The 12,822-nt window shown below is 36.3% G+C and overlaps 1 protein-coding gene across 1 annotated transcript in view; it reads right to left on the bottom strand.

Moving 5' to 3' along the window:
* Nucleotides 1-728: 728 nt before the first annotated feature.
* Nucleotides 729-12,822, bottom strand: part of LOC136026060 (putative leucine-rich repeat-containing protein DDB_G0290503) — a gene marked incomplete at its 3' end in the record, with an annotated part of 84,588 nt that continues 72,494 nt past the window's right edge. Inside the window, 3 exon segments of the mRNA XM_065702245.1 lie at nt 729-791; nt 4,048-4,239; nt 8,897-9,087. Coding sequence (XP_065558317.1) covers nt 729-791; nt 4,048-4,239; nt 8,897-9,087 — 446 coding nt within the window.

Genomic DNA, 12,822 nt, shown 5'->3' with positions numbered 1-12,822 from the left:
CTGTCTGACTTGCGGAATGAATATTTTGGAAGAGTGCCTGGAAGTGAGCATTGGTTAATTGAGAGGATGGTCTCAGAGGAACGCGGGTGCTATTAAATAGTTGTTTAGGTTTCTTCGTCTACGGATTAAACATAGGGCATTGCATTTGAGCAGACATTTTGTCAAGGTTTTTAGGAGTTGAATTTTGTTATGGTTGTTGTTTGTCGATTAAAAATGCTGACTCCATGTTTTTTTGGTAGTAACTGAAGTTGGATATTGTTCTTCCGGCTTTGTTTGCAGTTCTATTTCCTGTGTGGCGCATAGCTCGAGGGCTTTTGCAATAAAATCTAATCATACACGATCAATAATTAGTAGCTATAATTTAGCACACAAAATTAAACAGAGTTGGGGTTGAAAAAATCTTGAAAAACACAAATTAATTCTAGAAAATTCTCATACTGAAGATTAAAAGACAAAGGTCATTCCTAAGGCTTTAGATTATTTTGAACGGCAGGCAGAAGTTTAAAGGGACTCAAAACTGGAATTGATCACATGTAAATGGCTACAGTTGATACTAAAAAAATGAACAATGCAAACTGTTATTGTCTCAGATTACACTGGCAACTTAGAGCCATTATTTGTTCTTGGTGATAGAAAAAAGGCTAAAAAACTTAGAAGCTACATTAGATATTTTAGCTTTTACTTCACAAAATTCAGGTAAAGAAAAAAAATGCGATAAAATTACTTACAGACATGGAAGAATTCTTTACATTCCTGGAAGGTGTAGGCAATCCTGGTTTATGATAAGAAGTCTGAAAAATTTAATCTGTGAGAGATATTTATGCAAACTCCAGGTAAAAAAATCAATATCTTAAAAAAACAAAAAAAAAAAAAAAACATATAAAAGAGGTCTTCTATATTTTTTTCTCTTTAATAAAATTATATTTTAATACAGTTAGACGGCTGAAAAAATATTTCGTCCTTAAGCCTGTAAGCAGACAAAGTAATAATAAGTCAATAAAGGTTAGATTCTAAACCAAAGGTCTTCTTAGACTCCCTAACATTCATGGGTTATGAGACTTAGATTCTCAAAGGAGCAGAAAAAGACTAGGCAAAATAAGTTGGGACGTTCGCTTTATCGTGCTTATGTGATAATAAATAAATAAACAAGTTTTTTGAAATGAAAGTAAGGAGTGACATTAAAACTTAAAACGAACAGAAATTACTCCGTATATGAAAGGGGATTTTCCTCCTCGACACCCCGCTCCTTACGCTAAATTTTTTTATTGTTTTAAAAAGTAGAGTTGCGAGAAAGAATCAAACTTTAGCGCAAGGAGCGGGGTGTCGAGAAGGAAAAGCCCCTTTCATATACGGAAAAATTTCGGTTCGTTTTAAGTTTTAATGTCGCTCCTTACTTTCATTTCAAAAAACTTGTTTTTTTTTTAATTTAATTCCTGAAAGTTTTTGAATTAATGCATGTCTGATTTTGGCTCTCCGTATATAAATAATTAAAATGAAATTTGCATATTGATTCTTTTTTTTGGCTAAATGGCTTTCTCTTAGTTTTGATCAGACGATTTTGAGAAATAAGGGGTGGGGAAGGAGGCCTAGTTGCCCTCCAATTTTTCGGTTACTTAAAAAGGCAACTAGATCTTTTAATTTTTAACGAACGTTTTTATTAGTAAAAAAAAACGTAACTTAAGAATTAACTTACGTAACAAACCTTTATATTCTTATATTTTTGATTATATATATGAGGGGGTTGATCCCCTCGTTAATACCCCGCTCTTCCCACTAAATCTTGTTTTGTCCCAATTCTTTAAGAATGACCCCTGAATCAGAAAGGCCGTAGAATAAATAGTTGAAATTACTTAAAAAATTTTTTAGCATAAAGAGCGAAGTATTTATCTCCTCCTAAATACCTCGCTCTTTATGCTAAAGTATTTTTGGAGCCCCTCATATGCGTAATACTCTCTGTTCGTTTTAAGTTTTAATGCTTCTCCTTACTTTCAATTGAAAAAAACTTTTTCATGTTTATATTTTCATTTTTTTTTATAGTAATGCTAGAAAGTCCTGCGCCCTTTTCATTGAATTTCTCTTCCCCCATGAAATATTCCTCCAAGGAAAGATCCTCCCATATAGCCCCCTCCCCTGAACTCCACACCCAAACAAAAAAAAACCCCTGACAACGTCGGTACACTTCCCAGTAACCATTACTGTATGTAAACATTGGTCAAAATTTGTAACTTGCAGCCCCTCCCCCAGGGACTGTGGGGTGTAAGTCATCCCCAAAGACATAGTTATTATGGTTTTCGACTATGCGGAATAAAATGGCTATCTCAAAATTTTGATCCGTTGACTTTGGGGAAAAAAATGAGCGTGGGAGGGGGCCTAGGTGCCCTCCAATGTTTTTGGTCACTTAAAAAAGGCACTAGAACTTTTCATTTCCGTTAGAATGAGCCCTCTTGCAACACTCTAGGACCACTTGGTCGATACGATGACCCCTGGGGAAAAAAAAATAAATAAATAAACACGCACCCGTGATTTGTCTTCTGGCAAAAAAATACGAAATTCCACATTTCTGTAGATTGGACCTTAAAATTTTTTCTATATGGTTCTCTGATACGCTGAATGCGATGGTGCGGTTTTCGTTAAGATCCTATGACTTTTAGGGGGTATTACCCCCTATTTTCCAAAATAAGGCAAATTTTCTCAGGCTCGTAACTTTTGATGACAAAGACTAAATTTGATGCAACTTATATATTTAAAATCAGTATAAAAATCCGATTCTTTTGATATATCTTTTAGCATCGAAATTCCGTTTTTTAGAGTTTCGTTTACTATTGAGCCGGGTCGCTCCTTACTACAGTTCGTCACCACGAACTGTTTGATTATTGACCTACACGATATATTATACTATTATATGGTGTTCGACTAATTAATATTCACAAATACTAAATATCTTATCAAACAAAAAAACAGGTTTAAACCTGGCACCGAGTAATAATATCGCAAAAAATCACAAGGAAAGCAAATAAATAAAAAAAAAATTATTTCCAGAATAGCAGTTAAAAGGAGCAAAATGAAGAAGAATAAGAAAAAGGGAGAAGGAGGAAGAAGAAGAAAAAAGAAGAAAATCACCGAGTCCAAAAAGATCAATATAATAATATATATTTATGGGATTAATATATTTTAAACACTCTTTGGCTATGAACAAAATAAAGTAATAAAGAAATGAACAAAATAGAGCAGAAAAGGATCTCAGTGTTGCCACATGAGTTTTAAATCACAACAAAGTACTTGTCAGTTTTCCATGCTCTATGAATCAAATTGTGAAATAAAATTGTATTTTGGCACAATTTTGAATAATGAAAATGAGGAAATTAGCAGACAATTTAAATGTAATACAAATTTTGGGCCAATTCTTAACCTGAAACCATATTATTAAATGTTTCCTCTTCTAGTTTTTTTTATGTATATTAATATAACAGGGCTACCCTTACAAGACTTGATTGACATAAGGTCTCTTGGAAAATCCTAATAATGTAAACGACCACTTCCATCCCATTGAACAGCATCAAAAGTATATTGATTTATTTTCACACCGTTAAACAGAGGAGTGAACAGCAGGCGGGGTATCTACTAAATTAACCTGCAAATCCCCTACCCCCTAGAAAAACGTGTGCTCAAAATCTACTTCTATATTTTTGCCCCATCCTTCATGCAAACAAAATCCTCGGACCCTACCCTAGGGACCAGCACTGTGTGTGTCGATGGTCAACCTTGAGCTTGTTTGAGAATTCGAAAATCAACAACAATTCTCAAAAGGAGGTTGGCCGAAAAACAAACGAGGATTGTACAGGTCAACCCTTTGAATATTATTTCGCACTCCCTCGAATGAATACTTCACAATGTAGAAAATAAACCTTTATAAATCTAGGCTACCATATAAAGTAATTGTATAGGTGTCCCTTGAAAGTCACCCCACTAATCATATATTATACCAAAGGGTACGTGTTCTCAAGGTCAGAAATCAGTGTTACTCAACGACTTACGTAACTTACTCACCTGTAGTGCTTCTTTTTTCCGTCTTTTCTCTATACTTGAATCAGAGCTGCCACCACTCGCAGAAGAAGCATCTAATGAGAAATGGGAAACATTAGCACCGGCACCCAACGATTTTCGTTTTCTCGTATTGTGAGCAGGTGGCGTCAATAAAGAAAGATTTTCTGTGGCAGCAGTTAAATCAGGTACATCACTCTAGAGAAGTGAAAAGAAACATATACATAAGGAATAATTCAGCTTTATTATTCAAAATCTATTTCCAGAAGAAGAGAGAAAGAGAGAAAGAGAGAGAGAGAGAGAGAGAGAGAGAGAGAGAGAGAGAGAGAGAGAGAGAGAGAAGAGAGAGAGAGAGAGCCAAAAGCAATGCTTGCATAAAATCAATTGAAAAAAATAACACAGAAAAACAGCACTATCAATATAAGAGAAAAGAAGAATGGAAAGAAATAAAAGACAAAAACAAACGTAGAAAATTACGAATGGAACCATGAGTTAACATAAAAAGAATGAGAAAAGAAGAAATTTTAACAGGGTAAATCCACTAAGAAACCTAAAATTATTATGGAACTAATTATGGAATTATCCCGTGCGAACAATCAGCATTGTTATAAATAGATCTAGTTGACAACCTTGCTCACATAACTTCTGTGTTAGGTAATGGTGTCACAAACTCCATGGTCTTTTAAGGGGTACTTGCACGTTTGCTGAGGTAAATTCTGAAAATTCGTCAAACTATGAGCAAATATCATCTCTAGAAAATTAGGCTTTACTGTGAGAGAATTCAATTGTCATTTTTGAATTGCACAGTAGCACAACGGAAAAAAAAGAGTTAACTTGTGAAAAATATTGTGATTCAAAAGCTTTTAATTCCTTTAACAGGCTTAAAATTTCACACATTAGAGCCAGTCAGGTTAAAAAGCCAGAGACATTAATGCCTCCAAAAATGGTATTCTCTACTTAATCTAGATTTGCCACTAAGCATTAACTAACCAAAAGCACGAGTTCATCCGCTCTAAAAAGCCGGGCTACTGCAAAACTACGTCAAAAGAATGAAGCAATGGAAATAAAGCACACTTTTACACGAAAGTATAGTTCTCTTTGGTAACAGAATACATTCAAGCAATTTTTCTTTGAAAAAGTACATTCAGAAAAACATGCTGAAAAACTACAATTATTACTATTACAAACTCATCCAGCTGAGTCGTGACTTTGGAAACAAAGACCCATTGCCTCAGAAAACGGCAAAATATAAAATATTTTTGTAAGTTTTTCAGCAAGATATTTAAGAAGTTTTTTCGGAAGGTCGGACTCACCCTAACTTTATCAATTCCATTCACAGTGAACCAAATAATATACAGTTTCAAAAGCACTCTAGGTTTAGGGCAGGATCTCACTATCTTCAAAATTTGAAATCAATAAATTGTTTTCTAAGTTGTGAAAAAGAAAACAAGTTTGAAGCTGTTTTCAAACTCTTGTTTTTTAATCATAGTTGTTTTCACACCCAGACTAGACACTCTAAAGAAACTTGCAAGAGAATAATTTTCCAAAAAATGTCAGATAAATTTTATAAAGGGAATCCAGAAGAAAACTTAGACCTTCTTCCCCGAAATAAAATGTAAAAACGTTTAGAACCTGAAGAGTTATTTCTTTTTATGATAAGCTGTAATTTTGCTTCAATACAGGTATAGCAGAAATTTTTTATTCACTTTAAGAAAATTTCGAAGAAAAAATACAACATCACATACTAGAAGATTATCCATTTAATGATATATAAGCTAAAAAAAGAAAAATAAGGACCAAATATTATCAACAATTCTAACAATCAAATAATTTCGCAACAGTCATTCATATTCACGAATTGAATCATTGATATTTCGCAACAGTCATTCATATTCATGAATTGAATCATTCATATTTGTTCTCTATTTCGTATTTGATTGCCTTTTGTAATATTTTTTTTACCCGAAAATGCTATAAAATAAAAGTTAAAAATATATTAAATACATTCATTAAAAAAATACAAATATATTAAAATATATACAAAAAACAAACAATTTTATAACAACATAGTTTCTTACATATTTCGTATTTATTCTTAATTTTGTTCAATTTTAACATCCTTTTCAGTATTTTTGTACTTCAAATATTATAAAATTAAATTAAGAAACAAGAGCTAAGAGCTCATATGATACTTGTGAAGAGGTCGAAGAGCCAAGAGCCAAGAGCTCATATGGTATGAGCTCCAGCAAATTTAAAAAAATCAATAGATTGCTTTAAAAGGAAAATCAGAGGCTTAATGCCGGTCGGGATTTAAAATAAGAGCTCTGAGTCACGAGGTCCTTCTAAATATCAAAATCCATTAAGATCTAATCACCCACTCGTAAGTTAAAAATACCTCAATTTTTCTAATTTTTCTTCTCTCTTCAGCCCCCCAGATGGGTCAAATCCGGGAGAACAACTTTATCAAGTCAATTTGTGTAGTTTCCTGACATGCCTACCAATTTTCATCGTCCTGGCACGTCCAGAAGCACCAAACTCGCCAAAAAACTGAAACCCCACCCCCTAACTCCCCCAAAGAGAGCGGATCCAGTCCAGTTACGTCAATCACGAATCTACGACATTTATAAGCATTTTCTAAGATTTCCAGTTTCCCCCTGCATTTCCCCCCAATGAATACAGATCTGGTCAGGATTTGAAACAAGAACTCAGAGACACGAGTCCCTTCTAAATATCAATTTTAATTAAGATCCAGTCACACGTTCTTAAGTTAAAAATACCTAATTTTTTTTTAATTCTTCCGAATTAACAACCCACAGCTCCCACAAAGAGAACAGATCCGTTCCAATTATGTCAATCACGTATCTATAACGTGTGCTTATTCTTTCCATCACGTTTCATCCCGATCTCTCCACTCTAAGCGTTTTCCAAAATTTCCAGTTTTCCCCTCCAACTCCCCCCAATGTCACTGGGTATGGTCGGGATTTAAAATGAGAGTTCTAAAGCACAAGATCCTTCCAAATATCAAATTTCATTAAGATCTGATCACCCATTCGTAAGTTACAAATACCTCATTTTTTCTAATTTTTCCGAGTCACTCCCCCCCTCCAACTCCACCAAAGAGAGCGGATACGGTTCGGTTATGTCAGTCACTTATCTTGGACTTGTGCTTATTCTTCCCACCAAGTTTCATCCTGATCTCTCCGCTTTAAGCGTTTTCCGAGATTTCTAATCCCCCCCACAATGACACTGGATCCAGTCGGGATTTAAAATAAGAGATCTGAGTTACGAGATCCTTCTAAATATGAAATTTCATAAAGATCCGATCAGTTCTTCGTAAGTTAAAAAATACATCCTTTTTTAATGTTTTAGAATTAACCCTCCCCCCAACACCCCAATGAGAGCGGATCCATCCTGGTTATGTCAATCACGTATCTAGGACTTGTGCTTATTTTTCCCACCAAGTTTCGTTTCGATCCCTCCACTCTAAGCGTTTTCCAAAATTTTTGCCCCCCCAGCTCCCCCAATGTCACCGGATCCGATCAGGATTTAAAATAAGAGATCTGAGACACGATTTCCTTCCAAACATCAAATTTCATTAAGATCCAATCCCTCCTTCGTAAGTTAAAAATACCTCATTTTTTCTAATTTTTCAGAATTAAACCTCCTCCCAACTCCCCCAAAGAGAGCAGATCCGTTCCAGTTTTGACAACCACGTATCTAGGACTTGTGCTTCTTTTCCCCACCAAGTTTCATCCCGATCCCTCCGCTCTAAGCGTTTTCCAAGATTTTAGCTTTCCCCACCCCAACTCCCACAATGTCACCTGATCCGGTTGGGATTTAAAGTAAGAGCTCTGAAACATGATATCCTTCCAAACATCGGATTTCATTAAGATCCGATCACCCGTTTGTAAGTTAAAAATACTCTTTCCAATTTTTCCGATTTAACCGTCCCTCCACTCCCCCCCCCCCAGATGGTCGAATCGGGAAAACGACAATTTCTAATTTAATCTGGTCTGGTTCCTGATACGCCTGCCAAATTTCATTGTTATAGCTTACCAGGAAGTGCCTAAAGTAGCAAAACCGGAACAGACAGACAGACCGACGGACAGAATTTGCGATCGCTATATGTCACATGGTAGATACCAAGTGCCATAAAAAGAATATGTAGGCCATTGCTCGGATGGAATTTTTTTTTTAATATACTCAGCAAAAGAACATTCACCTAAATTTTGGCTTGAATAGAGCCCTTTTATTTTACCTACCCCCCCCCCCCCCCTCAGTATAGCCAAGTAATCAAAAGAAAATGAAAACAATGGAATGTGATAATTCACTTATATATGGAGATTGGTTTCTGAAAAACTTTTTTTTTATAGCCTAATTCTAGTCAATTTGCTTATTTTACTTTAATTTAATGTCATTTATTTTTTTCCTATTAAGATCTGTGCCTTACATTTTTATTTATATATTTCTCCGCCACAAGTAAAATATTTTATTGTAAGTGTGTTATTGTTTATTATTTTCTTTTCTGAAGATGGCCCTTAGATATAGGGCCGAAATATTCAAATAGGTTTTGCTCGTTCACTGTCTTGGAAAAAAAAAATCCTCATTATTCTCTCTTCTGTATTTGTAGAAGTAAAATAGAAGAAGAAAAGACAAGGAGTAAGATACTAACAAAATATTATTTCAATATTACTTATCCACATAGATAGTTTATTTATTTATAATTATCTATAGATTATTTTTCTATATTTATCTATATATTTCTATATAAGTATTGCTTAACTATTTCTTCTTGACCTTTAAAAAAGAAGAAGAAAAGACATGGAGTAAGACATAAATAAAATACAAAAATTACCCTCAGGCCCTCATAACCAAATTCCACAGGGTATGCAGACCTCAGATGATGGGGATAGAGGGAATTTCGGCGATGTAGCTCTGACATTCGTCCCTTTATATCTTCGACTACACATCGTCCAGCCTTCAGGTCGGCAAGCGAGGCGTTAGTGAAAAATTCTCCATCCTCCTCATCACAGTTGAACATTTTACCTGTAAATAGTAGTGATTATATACAGGGTGTGAAAATATGGAAAAATAAATTTTTAGGCAAAAGTTTGTGCTCTGGGGGTGGTCCCTTCAGTCAATTTCAAGCTAACCATGGCCAACGGGTAAGGACTACCCACTGGCCACTTTGTATGGGTATTCAACTAGACAAAAAAAAAAAAAAACATTGTTAACCGGGAAATTTTTTTAGGTCCTTTTGGGGTATTGATTCTTCTTTCTGAGTAGAATCAAATAATTCTGTCAGGATTGCCACTGATGGTATTAATGTACCCCAGACGGTGGTTTTTATGTACTATAGGTATGCCACTTGTACTCATAAATTGAGACGACCGATACAAGCAACAAGAGCTAAGAGCTCATATGGCACTTGTGACGAAGCGAGAAGAGCTAAGAGCCAAGAGATCATATGGTATGAGCTCTAACAAAATTCTATGAAGCAATAGATTGATTTAAAAAGGAAAATAAAAGGCTTAATGCCGGTCAGGATTTAAAACAAGAGCTCTAAGTCACGATGCCCTTCTAAATATCAAAATTCATTAAGATCCGATCACCCACTCGTAAGTTATAAATACATAATTTTTCCTCTCCCTTTAGCCCCCCAGATGGTCGAATCTCGGAAAACGACTTTATCAAGTCAAATTGTGCAGCTCCCTGACACGCCTACCAATTTTCATCGTCCTAGCACGTCCAGAAGCACCAAACTCGCCAAATCACTGAACCCCTCCCCCCAACTCCCCCAAAGAGAGCGAATCCAGTACGATTCTGTCAATCACATATCAAGGACATTTGTTTATTCTATCCACCAAGCTTCATCCCGATTCCTCCACTCCAAGAGTTTTTCCAAGATTTCCCCCTCCAACTCCCCCCAATGTCAAAAGATCTGGTCGGGATTTGAAATAAGAGCTCTGAGATATGAATTCCTTCTAAAAATCAAATTTCATTAAGTCCGATCATCTATTCATAAGATAAAAATACCCCAATTTTCAAGTTTTCCAAAAATTCCGGTTTCCCCCTCCAACTCCCCCCAATGTCACAGGATCTGGTCAGAATTTAAAATTAGAACTTTAAAGCACAAGATCCTTCTAAATATAAAATTTCATTAAGATCTGGTCACCCTTTCGTAAGTTACAAATACCTAAATTTTCAAAATTACCCCCCCCCAATTCCACCAAAGAGAGCAGATCCGGTCCGGTTATGTCAGTCACGTATCTTAGACAGGTTTCTATTCTTCCCATCCAGTTTCATCCTGATCTCACCGTTTTAAGTATTTTCTAAGATTTCCGGTCCCCCCAACTGCCCCCCCCCCAATTACGCTTGACCCGGTTAAGATTTAAAATAAGAAATCTGAGCTACAAGGTCCTTCTAAATATGAAGTTTCATGAAGATCCGATCACTCCTTCGTTAAAAATACGTCATTTTTTCTTATTTTTCAGAATTAACCCCCCCCCCCCAATAGAGCGGATCCGTTCCAATTATGTAAATCACGTATGTAAGACTTCTGATTATTTTCCCCACCAAGTTTCATCCCGATCCCTCCAATCTAAGCGTTTTCTATGATTTTAGGTTCCCCCACCCCAAACTTCCTCCAATGTCACCAGATCCGGTCAGGATTTAAAATAGTTGCTTTGAGACACGATATCCTTCTAAATATCAAATTTCATTGAGATCCGATCACCCGTTCGTAAGTTAAAAATACCTCATTTTTTCTAATTTTTCAGAATTAGCCCCTCCCCCTTGCTACCCCAAAGAGAGCGGATCCGTTCCGTTTATGTCAATCATGTATCCAGGACTTGTGCTTATTTTTCCCACCAGTTTCATCCCGATCCCTCCACTCTAATTGGTTTCCAAGTTTTAGGTTTCCCCCTCCCAACTCCCCCCCAATGTCACCAGATCCGGTCGGGTTTAAAATAAGAGCTCTGAGCCACGATATCCTTCTAAATATCAAATTTCATTGAGATCCGATCACTCGATCGTAAGTTAAAAATACCTCATTTTTTCTAATTTTTCAGATAACCCCCCCCCCCAACTACCCCAAAGAGAGCGGATCTGTTCCGTTTATGTCAAACATGTATCTAGGACTTGTGTTTATTTTTCCCACCAAGTTTCATCCCGATCCCTCCACTCTAAGTGTTTTCCAAGTTTTAGGTTTCCCCCTCCCAACCCTCCCCCCATTTTCCCCAGATCCGGTCAAGATTTGAAATAAGAGCTCTAAGACACGATATCCTTCTAAACATCAAATGTCATTGAGATCCGATCACCCGTTCGTAAGTTAAAAATACCTCATTTTTCCTAATTTTTCAGAATTACCCTCCCCCCAACTACCCCAAAGAGAGCGGATCCATTCCGATTATGTCAATCATGTATCTGGGACTTGTGCTTATTTTTCCCATCAAGTTTCGTCCCGATCCCTCTACTCTAAGTGTTTTCCAAGTTTTAGGTTTCCCCCTCCCAACTCCCCCCCCAATGTCACCAGATCCGGTCAGGTTTAAAATAAGAGCTCTGAGCCACGATATCCTTCTAAATGTCAAATTTCATTGAGATCCGATCACTCGTTCGTAAGTTAAAAATACCTCATTTTTTCTAATTTTTCAGAAATATCCCCCCCCCAGCTACCCCAAAGAGAGCGAATCCATTCCGATTATGTCAATCATGTATCTGGGACTTGTGCTTATTTTTCCCATCAATTTTCATCCCGATCCCTCCACTCTAAGTGTTTTCCAAGATTTTAGGTCCCCCCCTCCAGCTCCCTCCAATGTCATCAGATCCGGTCGGGATTTAAAATAAGAGCTCTGAGACACAATATCATTCCAAACATCAAATTTAATTAAGATCCCATCACCCGCTCATAAGTTAAAAATACTTCATTTTTCTATTTTTTACGAATTAACCGGGCCCCCACTCCCTCCAGATGGTCAAATTGGGAAAACGACTATTTCTAATTTAAGCTGGTCATGTCCCTGATACGCCTGCTAAATTTCATCGTCCTAGCTTACCTAGAAGTGCCTAAAGTAGCAAAACCGGGACCGACAGACCGACAGAATTGGCGATTGCTATAGATAGATAGATAGGTGTATTTCAAAAACCCATGGGCCATATACACACAAAAATATAAATAAATAACAAACAAGCAAGGAAATTAACAACAGTACGAATTACAAACACGCACAAAAAAACAGAATTTAACGCAAAAACTGCCTAATCTAACAACAAAAGAAAATAGTCATATAAAACTTTTTCTTCTTATTAAGGATTTATCTATATATACTCCCACTCGAAATATTGTGGTTGGGTTACTATTTTGTAGAATACCCGGAAGCATCAAATTAATCCCATGCAAATAAATTTCCCGTAAATCCAAGAGCACCGGGCATTCCCGGAGAAAATGATCCAAGTCTTCATCATCATCATTACAAAGGGGACAAACATACCGCCTATCAGGACCAACTATCATTTTATTTTTGTCGAAAGTTTTTTGCCTGTTCTGGATTGGAAGACAATTCGCCCTAAGCTGAATCTAACGACGTAGAATCATAGCCGGTAAATTAAATTTAAAATATATATATGTCACTTGGTTAGTACCAAGTGCCAGAAAACAGTAGGTCATATTAGTACTTTTAGGATAATGCTGTACATTTTTACATGGCTAGCAATCCTGGCTTCAATGCTTTCCTAGGTTCCAGCTGATGCTGCAACCATGATACAAGGCGGTCAATAAGGCGG

This window comes from Artemia franciscana, chromosome 4 (assembly GCF_032884065.1).
Source record: "Artemia franciscana chromosome 4, ASM3288406v1, whole genome shotgun sequence".
Taxonomy (NCBI): domain Eukaryota; kingdom Metazoa; phylum Arthropoda; class Branchiopoda; order Anostraca; family Artemiidae; genus Artemia; species Artemia franciscana.
Note: the sequence above shows the minus strand (reverse complement) of the source record. Positions and strands in the feature narration are given on the sequence as shown.